This window comes from Piliocolobus tephrosceles, chromosome 10 (assembly GCF_002776525.5).
Source record: "Piliocolobus tephrosceles isolate RC106 chromosome 10, ASM277652v3, whole genome shotgun sequence".
Taxonomy (NCBI): Eukaryota; Metazoa; Chordata; class Mammalia; order Primates; family Cercopithecidae; genus Piliocolobus; species Piliocolobus tephrosceles.
In genome coordinates, this window is record NC_045443.1 from 67,175,225 (window position 1) to 67,199,300 (window position 24,076).

The following is a 24,076-nucleotide window of genomic DNA, read 5'->3' on the forward strand; positions in this document are numbered from 1 at the left end:
GGAAATACTTTAAATAACAACCATTTTTATAGTTGGAGCATGGGGTAAAACAGTGAACAAAACAGATGTAATCCCTGCGAGACCAAGGGCACTGTGGGGGGAACAGTCTGCCCTGGCAGGGCACCCAGGCATTTTTCTTAGAATTGGTGATGCATGGTGATAATAAAAAGCAGACTGACTTTTTGTAGGTTTAGTACTGTTTTCAAATTGTCTACAGACAATGCATTTCCTTATTGCCTGCACCTGGGGCAAGCAATTCCCATCCTCTCATCCATGGCACACCATTGTTGTCATGCCACTCCGGTGGGAAGAAAAAGATAATGGCCGGTCGTCTAAAGTCACTCAGTAAGATGAAGACAAATAAGAGTACGGCAAGGAGGAGAGGCTACCGTTTTAGATTGGGTGGTCAGGAAGGCTCTCTCTTGATATATGGATTTATATATACAGCATATTCATGGTCATATGTAGTTTAACACAGTCTCTCCTATTTGTTAAGCACCAACTCTGTATTGGGCACTGTGCTGAGTCGAGCTCAGTGTGAGGTGCAATAGAGCGTTAGAGAAGAGGCGGTTGGTGTTGTGTGAAGGCACTGAGGGATTCATTGGAGAAAACTAGGATTGGATGGCTCAATTGTGAGTATCCCACCTAGACAGTCACATGAAGACACACCATGTATGTGTCTTGCCTAGTGCCTGGTAGAGTCATGAGCACAGTAGGCACTCAGTAAAGACTTGAGCAAGCCTGGTTGCAATATGAAAGAAATACTGGCTGCATTGATGGCAGCATGTTTGTCATGGATGTACGTATCACCTCAACTAGCTGGAGGGCAAAGTCTATTTTGTACACCCTCTTTTGGTTCACGTAGATTCAACCCCTGGGAGACTGTTTCTCCACTCATCCTCCAAAAGACAAAAACAAGTTGTATGTTTGAGAGGAAGGGGTTTAGAAGGCAAATTATTCTATTTTTTATCAGCTGCTAAGAATCTCTTGATTTTTCTTCCTTTTGTGTGTGTGTGTGTGTGTGTGTGTGTGTGTGTGTGTGTGACAGAGCCTTGCTCTGTCGCCCAGGCTGCAGGGCATTGTCGAGATCTCGGCTCACTGCAACCTCTGCCTCCTGGGTTCAAGGAGCACATCTGGCTAATTTTTTTTTTTTTTTATCTTTAGTAGAGACAGGGTTTTGCCATGTTGGCCAGGCTGGTCTCGAACTCCTGACCTCAGGTGATCCACCTGCCTCGGCCTCCTGAATCTCTTGATTTTTACAACTCTTTCCTGCTGAAGCTAGAGACAGAGTTGGCCGCTCAAGGTGTGACCCATAGTGTCTGTTGCTCTCTGGTGTTTGTCTGCTTTATGGAAATCCTTTTAGTATAATAGACAAGTTTGGAGCACAAAGACTGAAACACAGTCTGATGTGCATTTCTGGGATTCTTGACATGATGACTGTGAGTAGGAGGGGCTAAGAAGTGAAGAAAAATTACCAAACAAGTGTTTTACTAGGAGCTAATCATTGCTCTTGTTTTAACAATTTGGTCAGTTTGAAGGTAGCTGTCATTAATTCTCCCTTCAAATTCTCTGAAAAGAAGCGCAAAATTTCTCTAACTGTATTAAAATGCATTGAGCATGGAAGCATATAAAATACAATGAAATAAATGAGTAGCTGTGGTGAATTTTGGAAGGGGAAGGCACTGTAAAGACAGCATTTAATGTTTTTAAATCTTCATCTTAAAACCACCGACACATATTACTGTCACTCAACACAGGGACTTTTGGTTTTCCTTAAGGGACTGCTGGATGGAGACTGCATTCCTGTTTATAATATGCTAAGCCGTATTTTTTTTGAGTAGATTGATCATTTACTTGTGATTTTCAGTTTTTATTTATGTTATTGAATTCAGTGATGCCTGTAGTGTAAGGTTAACTAAACAACGGCCTAGAGCCTTAAATGTGGAATTATGAGATCACAGAGTCAGTTACAAAATTTAATTTATAGACCTAGAGTGATACATATGAAGAATTTAAAAGTCAAATGATACTGTATATAGGATATAATGGGGGAGATTACCAGCAATCTCCCTGCTCTACCCCTGTCTTTAAATTCACTCCCCTAGAGGCAGCCACTTTCCAACTTTTTGGATATTTCTATTGCCCTATATCTAAATAATGTTTTTATATTGCTTTCTTGCTGTATACACTTGAAGAACATAATATAATCTTCTGGGAAGATTTAATTTGCTTATATCACATCCTACATTCACTTCTACACTCAGCTTTCCAATATCATAAAGTTGTCTAAAATTTTAAGTTATCGCAATATCCAGGGCTTACATTACCATGATGTGTCACATATGATTTTCTTTTTTTTTTGCTTTGTTTGAATCATTGCCTTGTTTTTACAATTTGTTTGGCTTTGATTCCCTCAAGTTCTCTAAAAACAGCTGAAAATTTTTCTCAATGTTAAAAATAATCAGTTATTTTCCTCTTAAATAAATTCCTCAATCTATGTATGTCTTTAGTGACTTTTTGGTTCTAACAACTTGTTCTCCGCATTTTGTTCTATCATCAATGAAAGAGGAATGTTAAAATGTTTAGCTATGTGATTGTACAATTGTCTACATCTTTTAGTTTCACTAATTTTTCTTTTGTATATTTTGAAGCTCTGTTATTAAGTACACGAACAATCATGATTCCTATGCCTTCCTAAAAAATGACTCTTTTATTATTATGAAATGAGTCTCTTTGTCTGTGGTGGTACTCTTTATTTTGAAGTCAGTTTTAGCTATTATTCTTGAAACTGCTTCACCCTTCTTGTACACATTTTTCTCTTGCTTAACTTTTGACTTATCTGTGCCTTTATATTTAAAGTGTTTTTGCAGGCAACAGAGAGTTGCTTTTTAAAAATCCATTCTAATAATTTCTGCCCTTTTTCCCCCTTAGGGACAGGGTCTCACTTTGTCACCTAGGCTGAAGTACAGTGGCATGATTACAGCTCATTGTAACCTCAAACTTCTGGGCTCAAGTGATCCTACTGTCTCACCCTCCTGAATAGCTGGGACCATAGGTGTGCACCACCACACCTGGCAAATTTTAAAATTTTTTTTTTTTTTTTTTTGAGATGGAGTCTCGCTCTGTTGCCTAGGCTGTAGTGCAATGGCACGATCTTGGCTCACTGCAACCTTCGCCTCCTGAGGTCACGCGATTTTCCTGCCTCAGCCTCCTGAGTAGCTGAGATTACAGGTGTGTGCCACCATGCCTGGCTAATTTTTGTATTTTTAGTAGAGATGGGTTTCACCATGTTGGCCAGGCTGGTCTCAAACTCCTGATCTTGTGATCCACCCTCCTCGGCCTCCCAAAGTGCTGTGATTACAGGCATGAGCCACCGTGCCTGGTCTTTACATTTTTTTCAGAGACGGGGTCTTACTATGTTGCTGAAACTGGTCTTGAATTCCAAACCTCAAGCAATCCTCCTGCCTCAGCTTCCCAAATTATTGGGAATTATAGTGGAATTCCCAAATTCCCACTGGAATTATAGGTGTGAGCTACCATGCCTGGCCTAATTTCTGCCTTTTAATTGGAGTGTTTAATCTTTTAACATCTAATGTAATTATTAGTATTGTACAATAGACCCCCTTATTCATGGAGGACAAGTTGCAATACCTCTACTGGATGCCTGAAACTGAGGATAGTACCAAACCTTATATATGCTATGCACAAATTTCTTTTTCTTTCTTTACAATTTCATGAATAGAAGATTAATTCTTACAGTAGATCAGGGGTGTCCAATCTTTTGGCTTCCCTGGGCCACTTTGGAAGAAGAAGAATTGTCTTTGGCCACATGTAAAATACACTAAGATTAATGATAGATGATGATCTAAACAACAACAAAAAAAATCACAAAAAAACTCATAACGTTTTTTAAAAGTTTACAAATTTGTGTTGGGCTGCATCCATCCTGGGCTACATGTGGCCCATGGGTGGCGGATTGGACAAGCTTGCAGTAGATTCTAGCAATCTCAGCGCACAATTTTTTTTCTTTCCTTACTATGTCAAGAATGTTCAAATGTTCACTTAAAGGAAGCACTTTGTGGCTTCTCTTGGGCATATCCAAATTGTCAACTTTACATGTCTTGTGTTTGGAACCATTATTAAAGTAAAATAAAGGTTACTTGAACACAAGCAATGAGATATCGTGGCAGGCAATCTGTCTGTCTTAGGCTACTAAGACAATGGGTGGGTAGCGGATACAGTGTGGATATACTGGAAAGAGGGATGATTCGTGGTGTGTGATTTCATCGTATTACTCAGAATGATGTGCAATTTAAAACTTATACATTATTTTTTTTCTGAAATTTTCCATTTAATATATTTAGACCAAGGTTGATTGTGGGTAACTGAAACCTTAGAAAGTGAAACCACGAATAAGGAAGGACTATATCTGTAGTTAAGTCTGACATTTAATTATTTGCTTCTCTTTTTGTTTGTCCTCTTCTGTTTCTTATTCTTCTGTAACTCCTTTCTTGGTTTATTTTGTATTATTTGAATAATTTTAGAATTTAATTTTTCTGTTGACTTTAGTTCTACTTCTTTGCATTATTTAACTTTTTACAGTTTACTTAGAGTTAATGAGTTAATATTGTACCACTTTACATAAAATATAGAACCATCAACAACAGAGTTCCATTGATCTCTGACTGCCATCCGTATGCTATAGTTGTCCTAAGTATTATACCTATGTGCATTATAAGCTTCACAAAAGTTGCTTTAAACGCTCAAATGTATTTTATTTTGTTATTATTTTTGAACTAGGGTCTCAGCCTGTTGCTCAGGCTGGGGAGCAGTGGCAAGTCATGGCTCGCTCAAGCCTTAAACTCCTGTGCTCAAGTGATCCTTCAGCCTCAGCCTCCTGAGTAGCTGGGAGCACAGGTGCATGCCACCACGCCCGACTAATTTTAGTGTTTTTTGTAGAAACAGAGTTTTGTCATGTTGTCCAGGCTAGTCTTAAACTCCTGGTCTTAAGCAGTTCTCCTCCTTCAACCTCCCAAAGTGCTGGGATTATAGGCATGAGCCACTGTGTCCAGCTTCAGATGTATGTTTAAAAATTAAGATAAAAAATAATTTACATTCAAACATATACCATTTTTATTCTCTTCATCCCTTTTCATAGTTTCAAATTTCCATCTAGAACCATTTAGAACCATCTAGAACCATTTCCCTTCAGCCAGAATAAGTGTCTTTAACATTTCTTATTGTACGTGTCTATTCTCGAATTCACTTAGTTTTCTTTTATCTCAAAGTATCTTTATTTTGCTTTCATTCTTGAAGACTATTTTCATTGGATATCAAATTTGGGCTTACCAGTTTTGTTTTTCTGTAGCACTTTAAAGATGTTTTTGTACTGTCTTCTGGCCTCTGGAGATTTTGATAAGTCAGTGATTATTTGAATCACTATGACCCTGCACATAATGTACTGTTTTTCTTTGGCTACTTTTAAGACTTTCTCTTTATTTTGGTTTACAGTTACTTCACTCTGATGCGGTAGATGTATTTACTTTGCCGAGCTTCTTAAAGATATAAATGTATATATATAAAGTAAATACATGTACATAATGTATATATCTTTATATACATTTATATCTTTTCCTAAATTTGGAAGATTTTGGCTGTTACATCTTAATTTTTTTTCTATTTCATCCTCTCTGCAGGTTCATAAATCTCTTTTTCTCTCTCTTTTTTAAAGTTTTAAAAAAGACATTTTTTTCCTCTCGTTTAGATGGGATGATGTCTATTGATGTATCTTTTAAGACCATCTAATACTTTTTTAAAACTTTCATTTCTGGAATTTTTCTAAGCTTAGAATTTCGGTTTGGTTTTTTTATTTGTAGTTTTGATTTCTTTGCTGAGATTTCATTTATTTATTTCACAAGCATGTGCTTGTCTGCTCCATTTAGCTTCTTATAGTAGCTGCTTTGAAGATCCTTGTCTGTTAATCCAGTACCTGGATCATTTCTGGGTTAGTGTTCACTCATTGTTCTGTCCCTCCAAGCTAGGCCGTATTTTTCTGATTTCTTTGTAGAGCAGTTTTTCCAACCCCTGGCGGCGGACTGCTACGGGTCCATGGCCTGTTAGGAACCGGGATGCACTAGCATTCCTGCCTGGGCTTAGCCTCCTGTCAGATCAGCAGCGGCATTGGATTCCCTTAGGAGCGGGAACCCTGTTGTGAACTGCATATGCGAGGGGGATCTAGATTGCATGCGCCTTATGAAAATCTAACTAACGCCTGATGATCTGAGGTGGAGCAGTTTCATCCCGACACCATCCCCCACCCCCACTACCTCCATGTGTTCCATGAAATCAGTCTCTAGTGCCAAAAAGGTTGAGGATTGCTGTTGTAGAGGTAGCTTTACAGAGTGTGGAAGCTGATGTAAGGGTCCAGTTGTTTTTGTTCAAATGTTCAACCAATCCTTTTGTTTTCAGCTCCACCCTTAGCCCTGAATGCAAAAGCTCATGATGACTTCTGCGTCCTGGGCTTTTTGAGTTTTGTTTGATTGGAAAACTTCTTGGCTCCCTCTGTTACCTCTACCATTTCCAGGCAGTCTTGGTTGCATTTTTTTCCATTCTACTAGTTCAGTTACCATCTAGTCTATTTCTGTCTGCTGCCATGTTATTAAAATTTGGTCTGCTGGGGTCTCTGCTCATATTCTCTATATGCTTTGATATGTATGTCTCTTTATTCCTTTACATTTATTTGAGTGGGATTTTTGGAAGTGGGTAGATTTGTGTTCTCTCTTCCCTTATTAATAGGAAGTGAATAAATTATGAAGAACTAATTTGAGGAGAAAACAACTTTTCTGGTAAACAATAAAAGCAAGCTTCTCATCATATTATGTTGGACTTTTAAACAACATACTAAACTTGAAACTTCCTCTCCAAGCAAGAGAATCAAGTAGAGGTTGGGGGTGCTTATGTATGATGCAGCATCACAGAGATGCTGAGCTCTAAGCAATTTGTAGGTCTTTTGGAACAGAGATTTTCACACTCCTTTAGTGGTAGTACCCATTTTTTAAAAAATAAAATTTTACTGGCTGGGTGCCGTGGCTCATGCCTGTAATCCCTATACTTTGGGAGGCTGAGATGGGCAGATCACCTAAGATCAGGAGTTCAAGACCAGCCTGGCCAACATGTTGAAACCCTGTCTCTACTAAAAATACAAAAATTAACCAGGTGTGGTGGCAGGTGCCTGTAATCCCAGCTACTTGGGAGGCTGAGTCAGGAGAATTGCTTGAACCTAGGAGGTGGAGGTTGCAGTGAACCAAGATCATGCCACTGCACTCCAGCCTGGCTAACAGAGCAAGACTCCATCTCAAAAAAAAAAAAAAAAATTTACTTGCACTTCGATATATAAACAGAAAAAAGTTATTTTCTCCCCAGCAATTTAAAGTGTTCTTGTTATAAACCCCCTGAGCTCCTTTCAAGAGCTTTGGGATCCCCTGGAGCCCATATAGAAAATCATTGCTGTGGGGACAGCAATTTACATTTCCTTGGCCCAAACAGTATGTACAACCATTTTTTTTCTGGTATAGAAGTATTAAGAAGTAATTATTTTAAAAATTTTATTGATACATAATAGATGTGTATATATATATTTAGGGGTAAATGTGATAATTTAATACATTCATGTAATTTGTAAAGATTCAATCAGTGCCATTGGGATATCTGTCAGTTTAAATATTTGTCCTTTACAAGAAGCAATAATATTAAACTTTATTGGACACTCACTATGTTTGGGACATTATGTTATGGGCTTTTTGTACATGATCTCATTTAATTCTCACAACAATGCTGTGAGGTAGACGTAATGATTATTTCCATTATGTTGCTGAGGAAATGGAGGCCTGGACAGGTTACATAGTTGTTCATGGATACACAGCTAGGAAGTGGAAGACCTGGGACCCAAAGTTCACTCACTTATTGACCAGGACACGACCCTGGGCATGGTCTGCTAGGCCCTCACTTCCCAACCCCCTCACCCCGCATGCCCAGCAACAGGAACCATCACTGTGGGGCCTGTATACTGAGGGTTGTCTCCTATTTGTGACAAAAAATATAATGGATTAGAGTGAAACAAAAATGCAATGTATGTCTCTAATCTTCAGGCAATGCCAGCTCCCAGACACCCCGCCCTATTCTGCATCCGACTCATGCTCTCCTCCGCAAGTCAAAGGTGAGTGCAGTCCGCCTTCAGCACATAACATCTTGCACTGTTGCTCTTCTTCGACTCTGGGCGGTGAGAAAGGGGCACTTCTTGCTTGTGTCTCTCCTCAGGTGCGTGCTACCGAACCCTAAGGCCCACAGATGGGAGAACTCCAGCTCCTTTTCTCCACCCCACAGCTGCTCCTGCAATGCCGCCCATGCACCCGCTGCAGAGCACCTCTGGAATGGGCGACTCCAGCCAAGTCCACGGAGACTTTCACAGCTGCCACTCAAACGCCAGTCATCTTGCCACCCCGCTGGACCAATCCGTGTCCTCCCATCTGGCGATAGGTTGCTCTTACCATCAGCAGCTTCTGTGCCACAACCCTGGGTAAAGAAAAAGATACTTAGTTATCAAAGACCTCTGCAGAAAGCCTCGGAGCAGCCTGCCTCTGGCAGGGACCTAGAGAGAATGCACAGTGGAGTCCTGTCCAGGAGATGGCAGGGTTGAGACGCATATAGGACGTCGCGAGGTCCCAGTGTTCTTGGCTTAGACAATCTTTTAATTAAAAACCCTCTAAATCCAAGGTCCTTATTCAACCAAAAGTTAAAATGTCAGGAATATACAGTGAGGTTCTGGATGATGGAGGAAGCACTGTTAGCTTATGCAACCTCAGCTAGACTACCCAAGGGGATTGTGTATGAGCTCTCCGAGAAATATCTGCTAATTAAGCCTTAACTAATGTTTTTTCTTCTGTATTCTCCCCTTTTCTTTCTTTTATTTCCTCTTCTGGATCTAGAGGGTGACAAAAAGGGTAAAGGCCATCAAAAATTGCGGTTAAACTCCACCTGAAAAAAATGGTCGGGTGTAAAATGTAAACCTATATTTTAACTCTGTATCTTCCCATATTTTAACTCTGTATCTTCCCTGTCTCAGTGAGTCCTCTGCCATTATAAACATTGTCAGCTTATCTTTCAGGTTGGTGAATCTCAGATCCACTTGATCAAGGGAAACTGAGTTTCAGCCTAGTAGGGCTCAAGGAACCTTAACTAATTGGAATTAGACTTAGGAAAGCAGAGAGCCTGGGAGATTTAATTTTATTTAATATAACATGGAGTAGAAGGAAGACTCCTAACTTTCATTTTGGTGTCTTGATTTTAGAGCCTCACTGCCTCCAACCAAGAAGAGAAAGTGCACGCAGGCACTGGAGGACTCCGGGGACTGCCAAGTGTGGGCCTGCCACTGCAGACCAAGTGAGCAAACCCGGGCGGGGACAAGGACAATGCCATCAAAGCCTTGGGCATTAAATCAAGGCTTTTTACCAGCCTTTGAGCAGCCCTACAAAAGTTTGCCTCTCACAGAAGAGCAAAGAGAGGCTCTGGTAGTTTGGTTCTTCCCTCTTTTTTTTTTTTTTTTTTTAATTATACTTTAAGTTCTAGGGTACATGTGCATAACGTGCAGGTTTGTTACATATGTATACTTGTGCCATGTTGGTGTGCTGCACCCATCAACTCGTCCCTCTTGACGTACCTTTCATGCAGGCGGGGTCACACAGGTCCTCCCAGGAAAAGATGCTGTTTTCTCTCTCAGGTGCAGGGGAAATGCCAGTCTTTAAATTTCAGGGACAATGTGTCTTAGAGGATCCAGACTCCAGGCCTGTGGAAGCTGTGCAATATGGCAGTGCTTTCAGGAGCCTGCTGGTGTGCCCACTGCACTGTTGCAATCCTTCTCAACCTTAATGTGCAAGAAATAGTGTGAGGATCTTGGTAAAATGCAGACTCTGATTCAGTCTCTAGGGTCTGAGGTGTGCATTTCTAACAAGTGCCCAGGTGATGGTGATGCTGCTGGCTCATGGAAGGCACTCTGAGAAGCAAGACTTGCCGGGTTTTTCCACTAGAACAGGGAGGTGGAAAGCCGAACTTTTCTTCAAACTCACTTCAAACTGGCACGTTCCCAGTGGATGTTAGAAATTTTGTAAAATCATTTTAGAAGTCTTTCATCCGAGTCATCTAATGTCCAAGCGGTCAGTCTTCCTGTTTTTTTTTTTTTTTTCTTGTCTTATATAACGTGTAACGCATCATGTTTTGAGCCAAGAGACCTGATTAACAAAGGAGCCTTTTGAAGTCTAAAGACTTGAACTTCAAAATTTTTGGAGTAAATGCTATGGCACATACTAGCAGAAAAGGATAACACTCTAGGCCAGTTTCTGTTTGTTTGTTTTCTTATTTGTTTTTGTAAAGATGGGTTTCACTAAGTTGCCCAGGCTGGTCTCGAATTCCTGGCTTCAAGTGATTCCCCCACCTCAACCTCCCAAAGTCTTTGGATTGCAGGCATGAGCCACCTTTTCTGGCCTCATAGCAACTGTGAACACTCAAATGTGGCCAGTGTGAACAAATTCAGCGTACCAAGTCCCATTTCTTCTATCCCGGTTTGTCAGCTTGGCAAGAGGTTGAAGATTTCCTTCTTGGGTCCCCCCCATCCCACCACTGTCCCCCAATTCTAGAGGTTTACACTGTCCAGAAAGGAGATGTGCGTGGCTTCACCTGAGTGGGAAAAAACACAGTCTTTCTTGCTGGGGCTGCTGCCTTTGCCTTTGACAGCCCCATGGTAAGAGCTGATTCTCTAAGGGACCTCTGGCGTCAGCTCCAGCGTGGGCTGTGGAGGCCTTCTGTGGATGATGACGTCACCCTGTCAGTCAAGTCCCACCGATCTCCTGGGAGTGCGGTCTCAGAATTGCACTGGGCATCCATCCCTCATATCAACTAAACCTCAAACTGCCTGCTTTCTTTTTATATGCATCCAACATGGTCAGCAGTTGCTCACCATTTTTTTTCCAACCTTAGAAACACAAAATGCTAATTAAAGCCCCATTTGTGGATAAGTTGGAGCTCTCCATCCACCTTCCTATGCAATGCTACCCTAATTTCTTCAGGGATCCCCACATCTAGCCTGTAGCTTTTTTTTTAAATGATTCTCAGACATAAAAGGCTGAGTAAATTCGTAGCCAGATGGGGGAACCATCTGTTCATTCTCCTGCAGATGCTCTAGCTCACTAAGGGATACAGGACAAGTCACTCAAGCCTTCCAAGAATTTCCTCATCAAACCAGATTGCTACTCAAATTGTCCTGGCCATCCCAGAGTTAAGCTCCATCCTGTGATGGTGTTCTGCTGCCTGTCCCAGAAAGATCATTGATTCTTCACCATCTTCAGAGAACAACCATGGAAGAGTGACGGAAATTGCTAGGATTTCCAGCAGATAGGAAATCCTATATCCCTTGTTTAAATCCTATTCACAGGTCACTGAAAAGCAGACTAAAGATAACTGAATCTGGACAACAGTTTCAGAATGAAAATGAGCAGGTTCCAAGGGCCAAAAAAAGAAAAAGAAAAAAAGATACAAAACAAAGCATTTAGTTAATCTGAATGCCATATTCTTGTTATAGTTTGTGTTTTTGGCAAAAGTTTTCTAGTCAATAATTCCTATTTGATGTTGCAGGGGCCAAGGTTTCTGCAAAGGTCCTGGGGAAACAGCACATTGCTAGAGGAAGGAGGCGGTTACGCCATTCTTACAGGCAGAAGAATCACCAATTTTTGATCAGAGATGTCCTGAACCAATCAATAAAGCTTTTCTAGTGACCTCCTCCCAAGTCGTACACTTTGGCTAAGGGTTCCAAGATCCTCATTTGTAGGGTTGAAAATGTAGAATTACTGGGTTGGTGTGGGCAAATGTAAAATTTTGCTTAGAGAGGAAGTTCCGGTAAGGAGGCTCCTACCAGCTGGTTCCTGGCCCTACTTGGTCTGAACCCCAAATAAAAAAAGGGTTCATGGCCTCCCTGAGAGACTTCAACCCTCTGTTATTTTGAACCTCAAAGACAAAAGGGTTTTCCAGCCCTAGAGTCATGGCCGGTGGCCCACAGTCAGAGGTGCACTGGCTGAATTCACACTGTAGCATCAGAAAATGTACCTATCTTGTCTCTCCAGGAATCTGGGATTCCCAGAGCCTTATTTTTCTTGATTATGAAATGGGAATAATAATTTTGACTTTATCCATCTCTAAGACTTCTTAAAATAAGTTATGCAAACATATTTTGAAAGGCATTCAAATGCAAGCTATCAGTTTTCTCCAAAAGGTCTGGACTTAGGCAGTTTGCTGCTTTTACATTCTCACTTCTGTTAGATTTTTCTCAAGAGAACCTTAATCTAGCATGAAGTGAAGAGGAAGATTTGAATCTCACCTCTTCCACTTAACAGCTGTGACACTGGGCAAGTTATTTCAGGTCTTTGAAAGTCAGTTTCCACATTTGTTAAATGAGATTAAGAATCCTTACCTCATAACCACTTTAGGAATACTTTTGGCAGTATCTACTAAAGCATGTCCTACAACCCGGTGATTCCACCCCTAGAAGTATAACTAGCAGGAATGTGTACATATGCCCACCAAAAGACATGCATAAGAATGTCTAGAGCAGCATTACTTATAACAACCACAAACCAAAAAGATACCAAATGGCCATCAACGGCAAGATAAATTGTGGTATATTTTTACAATGGAGTACAATATGGCAATGAGAATGAGCAAAGGACTGCCATTTGCAACACTAATGAATGAATCCCATAAATATACTGTTGGGCAAAAGAGGCCAATGAGGCCAGGCATGGTGGCTCATGCCTGTAATTTCAGCGCTTTGGGAGGCTGAGGTGGGTGGATTGCTTGAGCCCAGAAGTTTGAGACCAGCCTGGGCAACAAAGTAAGATCCTGTCTCTACAGACAAAAAAAAAAAAAAAAAAAAAAAAAAATTAGCTGATGTTGTGGCACACACCTGTAGTCCCAACTCAGGAGGCTGAGGTGGGAGGATAGCTTCAGCCCAGGAAGTCGAAGCTACAGTGAGCTATGATTGTGCCATTGCACTCTAGCCTGGGTGACAGAGCAAGACCCTTAAAAAAAAAAAAAAAAAAAAAAAGCCAGCTCCGCATATAAGAGTATATATTACATCATAGTATTCCATTCCTATAAACTCTGCTATGATGTTAGATTTTAGGATAGTGGTCAGTCTTGGGGAGGAGAGACTAATTATTGATGGGTGCATGTAGGTATCTCCTGGAGGGCTCAAAATATCCTATACCACTAGATCATTTTGTAAAGTATAAAATTGTGTACTCGTGATCTGTATACTCTTCTTGATGTACAGTGTCCTTCCAAAAAGAAAGTTTATGGAACAAAAGGATTCTTACCTGGGAGACAGTTTAAGGAGCTGATGGAATACTATGTAAAGTGTCTGGGACAGCACCTGTGGTGCAGAAAGCACTCAAAGTAGGAGACATCATTAGTAGTATTAATATGAACAAGTTCTAGCACTAGGCTCAGGTGTGTGCCCTGGGTTTCAGTGTGGGCCTGTAACCCTAGCTTCTGGTCCCTAGGCTTTTCCCATCTGATAGCCATCTCCCAGGGAAGCCACAACTGTGTCACCCCTGTTGGAGTGGCTGCTCTGATACCCCTACTGTTTAGATGACAAAGGGCAGGAAATGCTGTTGTCTTTGACAGTCCTCCCTGCCGCTGTCCACTCTCCCCATCAGTGTCTGCAGGAGTCAAGCTGGCTTTTGGATGCATGCCTGGGAACACTGACCTCGCTGCCACGCTTGAGTGGGAAAGGGTATGATTTAGCCGGTATTCAGTCAGGCACATGGGTTAGTCATTTCACATTAGATAGAGCTACCATGGAGGCCAACAACAGAAGTATTTCCCAAGGCTTCTTAGGAAATTCTGAGCCACCTAAGTTGAAACAAGTACAGTGATAATGACAGCGCCACTAGTGAAGGCACCATTGTTTAAACTCTTACCGGTGGCAGACCCTGTGCTCTGCGTTTTGCAGTCATGGCCTCATTGAACCCCTTCAACAACTTGGGAGGTAACATAATTACTCCCATTTTGCAGATGGAAAAACTGAAGCTCAGAGAGCTTAAATCATTTTTGTAAGATTGCTCAGCCCTTAAGTGTAGAATTGCGATTCAAACCCAGATCTGTCTTGATTCGAAACTCCAAGCTCTCAACCCTTTCTTCATTGTAGGAGAGAGGAAGACAAAAAAGAAAGAATTACGTTCTCTCTTTCTCTCAATTTGGTGTAAGCAGGATAACCATAGAAGGGTTTCTTTCCTTTTTTTTTTTTTTTTAAATATTTTAGACCGGGTGGCTTTTGGAGGAGTGAGAGCATGAAGAGCTCCTTGCATTGTCCACTTCCTGTGTTTGTAGCTGGGAAAAAAGTTTTTCAGGGTTTTGAGAAATCTTTCTAAAATGGGTGTTTTATAAAAACAAAAAATGCATATTTTGCTTAAGTGACATTTAATAGCAATACCCCAAGAGAATTTTTTTTTTTTTTTTACGTTTGGGATGAAAAGCAACTTGAAGCAGCTCTATTTATTTATTTTAGGAAGTCCTCAATGGAAGTATAAAGAAAGGAAAAGTCTGAAGATTGAAAAACAACCAAGCTCCTTTCTCTTGCATTCTCCAAGCTGTGGGCTAGGTGGACACATTCAGTAGGAGCTAATGTCCTATTTGTACCTTGTTACTGAGAGCCTGAACCTGCTCTCACAAACACCCACTATTTCCCATTCCCTCCTGATGTCAGGCATGAGTGATGGTAGAGGAGTTAAAAGAAAAGGGGACAGCAGGCCGGGCGTGGTGGCTCACACCTGTAATCCCAGCACTTTGGGAGGCTGAGGTGGGTGGATCACCAGGTCAGGAGATTGAGACCATCCTGGTTAACACGGTGAAACCCCGTCTCTACTAAAAATATAAAAAACTAGCCGGGCGTGGTGGCGGGTGCCTGTGGTCCCAGCTACTCGGGAGGCTGAGGCAGGAGAATGGCTTGAACCCAGGAGGCGGAGCTTGCAGTGAGCCGAGATCGCGCCACTGCACTCCAGCCTGGGCGACAGAGCGAGACTCTGTCTCAAAAAAAAAAAGAAAAGAAAAGAAAAGGGAACAGCAACCATACCAATACCATTTTACATAAAAATTATCTGAGGTTGAATCCATATGGTTTAGGAGACATACTCAAATTAAGACAAGTTGCAAGGATTATGCAAAATAGGAGGTTGCACATGTGAAATTGCTGTTATTTGACCATTTTTGACATAGAAAAGTGGCAGTTTTCTACAGTTGATATTGCACACTAACAAGATTTTCTCTGTTACTTTATCTTGGTTCTAGCTTCTGAAAGTGCTTTCACTTCCATTATGTCATTCTCTCTGCTTGTGTAATGCTGTAATGTGTAAAGATGGCAGGATACATGTTTTTAATTTCTGTTTTGCAGTTGAGGGAAGTAAGACTCCAAGTGAATAAATAACTGGTCTAAGTTCAAAAAACTAGTTGGACCACAGAATCTTGGAGCCACAAAAGACCTGCCAAAATTAAAATATATTGGTTGCAGTGAACAAAAACAAACCAAAATTTAAAAAAAAAAAAACAGCAAACCCTCAAACTGTCTTGTGTGAAAAAAGCAAAATAAAACAACAACAACAAAACAAGCAAAAAACAGAATCAGGGGAACCATTGGCTCCTGTAACCCGAGGTTTAGAATTGGGTCCCAGAACTCATATGACACTGTGAGGACTGGGTGCCCTTCATTTTTAACTCTGCCTTCTGCTGTGCTGGCATCATTCCCAGATGGGCTTTTTCCTCATGTCCCAAAATGGTGCCAGCAGCTGCTGGCGATGTATCTTGCAGGTTCAAACCTCATGGAGAAGAGTGAGCATCCTTGAAGTGCTGAGATCCACTCTGCTTGAATTGGGATAGGCCACATGTCCACCGCTGATGCAATTACTGATGCAAGGACTGAATGCTGTACTTTGATTGATTGAGCTGGGTCACCTACCCTCCTGGCTCTGGGAGCGGACTTCACTGCAACCACACAGACTGAAAGTGAGGAGAAGCTATGCAGGATGTAGGGTAGATAGATATTAGGAACAAAGTTTCCAACAAGTCCCCCCACCCATTGACATTACTGACCCCAGGCTGCTCCTTTTACAGATGAGAAAATGAGGTCAGCAGCACACCCCCTACCCCCAGCACATGACACTTCCCTGGTCACTTTACCTTACACATGGCCCACTCATCAGCTTCGTGCTGCTAGCTGTGAGTCTAGGAAAAACAGCCTGGAAGGAAGGCTCTGACCCACCTGTTTTTTTGCAGTGACAAGTAGGAGTCACAGCTGTGAAGTCCAGGACCCTGACAGTGAGGGACAGCACGGAATGCCTCCAGACCAGTGCTCCCCTGCTCTGAAGTGGCAGCCATACCATAGTGTTCCTTGGCACAGCTTATTAAACAGTCATTATGAAAAACTGTAAGTGGCCTTGGGTGGGCTGGAGAGTGAGGGGAGAAAGACAGTGCCAAATCTCAGTACTGAGTTCAAGCACCGGAGCTTTGAGGTCACCTCTGGTCAAGTGGGGCAAGTCAATGAGAAAGTGTCTGTCTTACCCTTCATTTTTTGCATCCTAACAAAGAAATAGTTGGGACATGGGTTTCTGGCCTTCAGAAAGCCAGACTTATAGTTCTATCTGATTATAATTTAACCACTAAATGATGGAGAAATAAAGGAATCTTTCTAGGATCACATGCCCAGTTTAAACTAAAAACTGGAATATAGACATTCCCCAACTCACTAACATTTAATCCTGCAGTTAATTTATAATGCCATAAAATAATTTTCTGGGGGCCACATTAAATTGTGAGCCAATGACCACCCCCAACATATATGCTGTGAATGAATATTACCAAGTTCATTGACAATATATCCTGCAGCAATCATGGTAGGTGGTTTCTTTATGGTAAGGAGTCTGAAGTCAAATCATACAAAACATCCTAAAAAAGTGGAAAACCTTCACCCAATTTTTATGACATAGTTTCAAGAAATAAACGTGGACTCCTATATTATTACTCTTAAACATCCTTTAAACTTCTTTATTTCTTAGCATGTAATTTACCTACCTAAATCTTCTAGAATTTTCACTGGGCTATAACTTGAGTGCCTTTTAAAATTTTCCAAATTCAAATACAGTAAAACTATCACTAGGGCTTTTATGGTGGATGTACTAGAGGGAAGAGATATTTTCCTTAAAACAAAAATCTAGGGAGTTAAACAGACTTTGGGAGTTGGTATGTTTAATAAGCTAAAGGAAGCTCATTGCTCATTGTATCATTGAAATGTCATGACTTTGTGTCTTTTCTATTGTGTGCAATTAGAAAAAGAAATGAGGGGGTCCATGGGTTTTGGCTTTGAGGCTTGGCCTTCATTAGATTATCTCTTGGGGAATACTCCATGTTCTATATGAAATATGAGCACCGAGGTATGAAACTGTCACATGCAGGCTCAATGTTTTAATCAAAACTTAACTGCTTCCCAGGCTGTATGCATCAAGTTGATCAAGTTTTCAAGGTAAGTATTATCTCTCTTCTTATTTGAAAACATTTTTAAGTTTTTTTGAGCAGCCTATCTTGGCTCCAATAATCTAGAAAAAAATGGAGAACACAGAGGATATGGAAAGAAAGGAGAACACAGATGGTATCAACTCAAAAGTATTGAGGCCGATTTATGTTGAGTATTTAGCCACAATTCACTTTTCCTAAGCAAAAAAGGAAGGCAATATTTACCCAGATTAGAATTCAGGCCCTCCTAATTTCACTACTTATATCAATGAGACAGAAAAACACCCGTCTTTTCTTATATGGTTAGGTCTAATTTGTTACAAAAATATCATTTTCTTAAGTTACCTAAAAACAGTACAATTAGGGCATTAAAATTTTATCAATTTTTTTTTCTGAATAATGTTTCAATGCTATCAAAGAACTTTTACAAAACCAGTTTAATTGACTTTATACTTAACTTCTGATATCAAAAGCAGAATTGCTATTCTTAGGTAAGCAGATTTCTATAATCAGAGGTTGGTGTTTAAGGTTCAGAATAATTGTCAACAGTATAATTCTTGTTGATTGATTCCATTTCTGATTACTGCTGCCCTAAATTTCAGCCTAACGCTCATATCTTAGCTGTACTTTTTTTCAGAGTTTTTGACAGTGAAGCATAAAACATCACCAAAAATCTCCTTTTATTCTCAACCAAGACAGTTCTTACTACCCTCTGTAGTAAAATCTATATCGTTCTATCCATCTAGCCTTTACATGAACAAATCAGCAGAAACCTGAGTCAATAAGAAGTTTCCAGATGACATAAGACGTGTAGTCTTTATCAAATTCTTCATTCAATGGATTTTCTTTTTGCTGCTGGCAGGCACTGTGATTGTGAAGCCTTTGACTGGCTTCTTCAGGGTAATCAATGACTCAATAACTTGATCAACTGGGGAGGTGCAAAGCACATGAACACTCTTCTCCCAAGAGACCCATTCATTTTTTCTGTTTCTGGAATTAGAGGAAAATTTAGAAACTCTGTGTTATTCATCATAATAGCAGCCATCCAAACTGAGATCCCAGGATGCATAGATGTGTACAGTAGTACAACAGGGAGTACTGCCCTCCTCTGCTTGTGGAGAGCTTCTTTCTTGAGAAGAAACCCGCATTTAGGAAGCTTGATGAATTAAAAATCCTGCTGCATATTTTCATCATGCATGGGAAAAATTCACAAAAGAAGTTTTCAACTTTTATATTCTCTATTTGATAATGTTATGCATTTAATATGTTTTCTTTTTATTAACATTTTAGAATTATTTTATTAAACCTATTATGGTTTGAGTATTCCTTATCTGAAATGTTGGAGATGGGAAGTATTTCTGATTTGGGAACTTTTTTGGATTTTGGAAGATTGTGTTATACTTACCCTACTCCAAAAATCTGAAATCTGAAATGTTCCAGTGAGCATTTCTTTTGAGCATCATGTTGGTGTTCAAAAAGTTTTGGATCGGCTGGGCGCAGTGGCTCACGCCTGTAATCCCAGCACTCTGGGAGGCTGAGGCGGGCAGATCACCTGAGGTCAGGAGTTCAAGACCAGTCTGGTCAACATGGCGAAACCCCATCTCTACTAAAAAAATACAAAAATTGGTCGGGCATGGTGGCTGGAGCCTGTAATCCCAGCTACTCAGTAGACTGAGGCAGGGAGAATTGCTTGAACCCAGGAGGCGGAGGTTGCAGTGAGCTGAGATCATGCCACTGCACTCCAGCCTGGGCGACAGAGCAAGACTCTGTCTCAAAAAAAAAAAAAAAAAAAAAAAAGTTTAGGATCTTGGAGCACTTCAGATTTGGGATTTTCAGATTTGGAATGCTCAATTTATATACACAAAGCATCGCTATTGGAAATAGCAATGATAAAACCAATGAAGCAAAAATTTGATTAGCCACCCTGCCACTATCCCATTTCTTTCTGCAGAAGTAACCACCATGGTAGGTTTTCAGTGCTTTTACCAAGTTGGGAGAATAAAAAGGAAATGACCATACTCTAGTGAAAACAGGTTTCCAATCGATTGTGTAACTGGCTCTGGTTGATTTGATTTCAGAGCTATTCCTAGTCTAAGCTATTCCTAAGCTAAGTCTGCTTTTTCATATGATCATCAATAGGCTGAATATTCTTTCATCTAAGTGACTTTTTAAATACTGTGTTACTGGTGAAATTTTGAGACTTTTTTTTTTTCCTAAAGGAGGAAAGAGATTAATTCTACCCCAGATATTTCACAAGTCTAAGTAATGTGTTGACTTCTCAACATCTAGCCTACATTTTTCTATTGTATTGTGGAGTCAAATTAAAAGTCTAGAAAGCACAAAGGGGAAAGGCAATCTGAAAAAATAATGCTTCCATTTGGCAAGAATTATACTTCTGACTGGGTGCAGTGGCTCACGCCTGTAATCCTAGCACTTTGGGATGCCGAGGCGGGTGGGATCGATTGAGGTCAGGAGTTTGAAACCCAGCCTGGCCAACATGGCAAAACCCTGTCTCTACTAAAAATACAAAACTTAGCTGGGCGTGGTGGTGCACACCTGTAGTCCCAGTGACTCAGGAGGCTGAGGCAGGACAATTGCTTGAACCCGGGAGGCTGAGGTTGCAGTGAGCCAAGATGGTGCTGCTGCACTCCAGCTTAGGGGACAGAGCAAGACTCCATCTCAAAAAAAAAAGATTGTACGTTTTTGTGAGAAAATAAAAAGCTGGGAAATAGCCAGCTGTGTTTTGAAATGTTATTTTTATCCTCATTAAAAATTTAAGAAATCAATTGATTAAATATAGCAAAAGGCACTTTTCACAGTACATTTTCTTGAAATGTTTATATAACTAGTATTGTTAATGAAAATAAATATGTAGAAAATATTTGTAAAACTGGTTTCTTGGTTTCTCTTTTCATAGACCTGATGTGGGCTATCGAGTTGTAACAGACAAAGGATTTAATTTTTCACCAGCAGATGAAGCTTTTGTTTGCCAAAAGAAGAATCATTTTCAGATAACCATTCACATCCAAGTTTGGGGAAGTCCAGAATTTGTTGAAACCGAGATGGGCCGAAAGCCAATAGAAATGTTTTACTTGAAAGCTTTTGGCATTAAGGTGTGTCTTTTATTTGGTTCAATTTATATCAGTCAACATTTATTTTGTTTCAGTTGTCTATTGCTGCATGACAAACTATCCCAAAATGACTTAAAAGAATAACAGTCCTTTATTTTGGTCACAAATCTGCAACTGGGTCAGGGTGTGACTATGACAACTCATCTTTGTTCAGAAGTCATCAACTGGGGCAGCTTAACTGGGCCATTTTCAAGAAGCACTCAGATGCCTGTTGAGTTTGGGCTGGCCATCAGCTGGAGCTCAAATGGGGCTCTAACTGACAGGGCTTAGCTCTTCTCCATGTGAACTGCTCTATGGGATAGCTTGTGTTTCTTCACAGCGTGGTGGCTGAGTTCTAAGAATAAACATTGTAGGACAAGTGAAGTGAAAGATGTCTCTCTTTCTTTCTTTCTTTCTTTCTTTCTTTCTTTCTTTCTTTCTTTCTTTCTTTTCTTTTCTTTCTTTCTTTCTTTCTTTCTTTCTTTCTTTCTCTCTCTCTCTCTTTCTCTCTCTCTCTCTCTCTCTTTCTTTTTTCTTTGAGACATGGTCTTGCTCTGTCACCCGGGTTGGAGCACAGCAGCATGATTATGGCTCATTGTAGTCTTAACGTCCCGGGCTCAAGTGGGAGCCTCCCAAATAGCTGAGACCACAGGTGTGTGCCACCATGTCTGGCTGTTTCTGTGGAGATGGGGTTTCACTATGTTGCCTGGGCTGATCCTGAATTCCTGGGCTCAAGTGGCCCTCCTGCCCTGGCCTCCCAAAGTGCTGGGATAACAGGCATGAGCCACCATATCCAGCCAAGATGCCAATTTCATAAGCCTGGACTCAGAAAATGGCACAGCATCACTTCAAATTGTAGTTTTATAGTTTTCAGTGAATACTCTTGCAATTCTTTTACTAAATATATTTTTAATTATTTTTATTGATGTTGATGCATTTCCATATTAAGTAGATCCATTATTTTCATCAGATTATCAGAGAGATCTGTGACCTAAAAAAACGCCAAGGAGCCACTAATTTAGTCAATACCCCTCCTCTACAGTTTAGCAGAGGGGAGACTGAGGACCAGTAAGGTTATACAATTCATCCAAAGTAGTAAATGATAGAGCTGGGTTCAGAATGCAGGTAATATGACTTCTGAGTGATCAAAAAGTATTTCTTAAATTGTAACTTTATATCCAGTTCCTAAGAGGGAGAAGCATTCATTATCTGCATATTTTGTTGTTTTTGTTGATGTTTTGTTTTCTTTAAGACAGGGTCTTGCTCTGTCGCCTAGGCTGGAGTGCAGTGGCTTTATTACAGCTCACTACAGCCTCAACTTCCTGGGCTCCAGTAATCCTCCTGCTTCTGCCCCCCAAAGTGTTGGAATTACAGGCATGAGACATTGTGCCTGGCCAACATATTTTATTCTGATAGCTAACCTGGGCTTAGGCACTAAGGCTTGGCTACTGCACACATAACTGTTCTTGTAACAAACTGAGCTCTTAAAAACAAAACAAAAACAAAAATACATAAAAACATCAAACAAGCAAGCAACAAAAAGTCATTCATTTTATGAATATGAATGTAATATTAGTTCATTGTGAAAATTTTGGAACATAATAGAAAAGTATGAAAAAGAGATAAAATTCATTTGTATTTGGGATCCACCATTTGGTAGCCTATTTTTTTCTCATTTTTTCTGTTATTGAAATTAATCTCATTGCTAGTGCTATATTGTGAACATCACATTGTATGATATTATTAAGGACCCCATAAAAATATTGTTCACAAAGATGATATAGTTTTCTATTGTATGGATGCATCGTATTAATTCCTTTATTATTATTAGTTTTGTTTATTTTCCATTTTTTATTGTTAATAAAACTTCAGTGAACATCCATGTAAACCCACCTTTGCATAAGGATACATTCCAGAAGGGGAATTTACACATGAAAGATACAAATATTATTAAAACTCTTGATATAGGCCACCAATTGCTTTCTAGAAAGATTTGTTACAATGTGAATACCCACCAGTTTTGTATTACAGGGCTGGTCTCACAAGTCCTTTCCAATATCACAGAACAAGAAGAGTTTGTAGCAGATGCTGAATAAATGCTAATTCCTATGTTTTATTTATTATATTGTGTATCATTGTTTTTTCATAGTAGAATGTAAGCTCCCCAAGGACAGGAAATTTTGTTAATTGTGTTCAGTTCTTATCTCTAATGCCTAAAGCAGTTCCTGGTACATAGTGGGTGCTCCATAAGTACTTCTAGAATGAATGAATAAATAAGAAGCTGCCTTACCCCTGATGTTTCAGTCATCTTCTAGCCTACTCTGTATTCACTGCCTACCTGAAATACTCTGCTGTCTTGTGTTCTCGTTGTTTAATTTCACAGGTATTTATTTTTTCCCTCATCAACAGAACACTGCGTTAAGGTAGGGACTCCTGTCTTATGTGTCTTTTCAGTGACTTGTTCCTCCTGCCCAGTGCCTAGGGTGATGCCTTGAAAAACTTTTTAAGTACTCGAACGTTCTTTTCGAATTAACATTTTTATACATTCATTAATTAAATAATTAATTTACTTTTTGTTGTTTCATACAGGTAGAAGCCACCAATCAAATAATTGCTATTGAACAGTCCCAAGCAGATAGGAGCAAAAAGATTTTCAATCCTGTTAAGTAAGAATTTATTTTCTGAATTCCTTTGTGAATATTTTGTGAATAAACATCTAATTTATTTGTTTTATATATATATATAATTTTATTTATTATCTAATTTATTTTGGTTACTTAAAATGAAACCTACCACAGCATCCAAATTAATAATGTTAATAGAGGTTTTTTTTTTTTTGAGAAAGAATTTTGCTTTTGTTGCCCAGGCTGGAGCGCAGTGGCACACTCTGGGCTCACTGCAACCTCCGCCTCCTGGGTTCAAGTGATTCTCCTGCCTCAGCCTCTGGAGTAGCTGGGATTACAGGCATGAGCCACCACGCCCGGCTAATTTTTTGCATCTTTAGTAGAGATGGGGTTTCACCACTTTAGCCAGGTTGGTCTCGAATACCTGAACTCAGGTGATCTGCCTGGCTCAGCTTCCCAAAGTGCTGGGATTACAGGTGTGAGCCACAGTGCCCCTACCATTAATGTAGTATTAATGTTAACATTATGCATGTGTGTTTATCAACAAAAATAGAGTTGTACTATGCATTGAAACTACTGCAAAAATTCTTTATAAAACGATCAATCAATTTTTAAACCACTGTTATTTTTATGTTGTTTATTGCTAAAAACTTTGCTAACAACCTTACTAACAACTTTAGTTCCTTGAGATAAATCATGGCTAGATCTTTCTTTTAATTTTTCATTTAAATCAGCATG

At 40.0% G+C, this 24,076-nt stretch overlaps 1 protein-coding gene across 1 annotated transcript in view; it reads left to right on the forward strand.

Annotated features, from left to right (window-relative positions):
* Nucleotides 1-24,076, forward strand: part of MYRFL (myelin regulatory factor like) — a 127,279-nt gene that overhangs the window by 40,142 nt on the left and 63,061 nt on the right. Inside the window, exons 3-8 of the mRNA XM_023226565.1 lie at nt 8,148-8,215; nt 8,317-8,575; nt 9,347-9,438; nt 16,372-16,522; nt 20,522-20,717; nt 23,304-23,380. Coding sequence (XP_023082333.1) covers nt 8,148-8,215; nt 8,317-8,575; nt 9,347-9,438; nt 16,372-16,522; nt 20,522-20,717; nt 23,304-23,380 — 843 coding nt within the window. The remainder of the gene's footprint in view (nt 1-8,147; nt 8,216-8,316; nt 8,576-9,346; nt 9,439-16,371; nt 16,523-20,521; nt 20,718-23,303; nt 23,381-24,076) is intronic.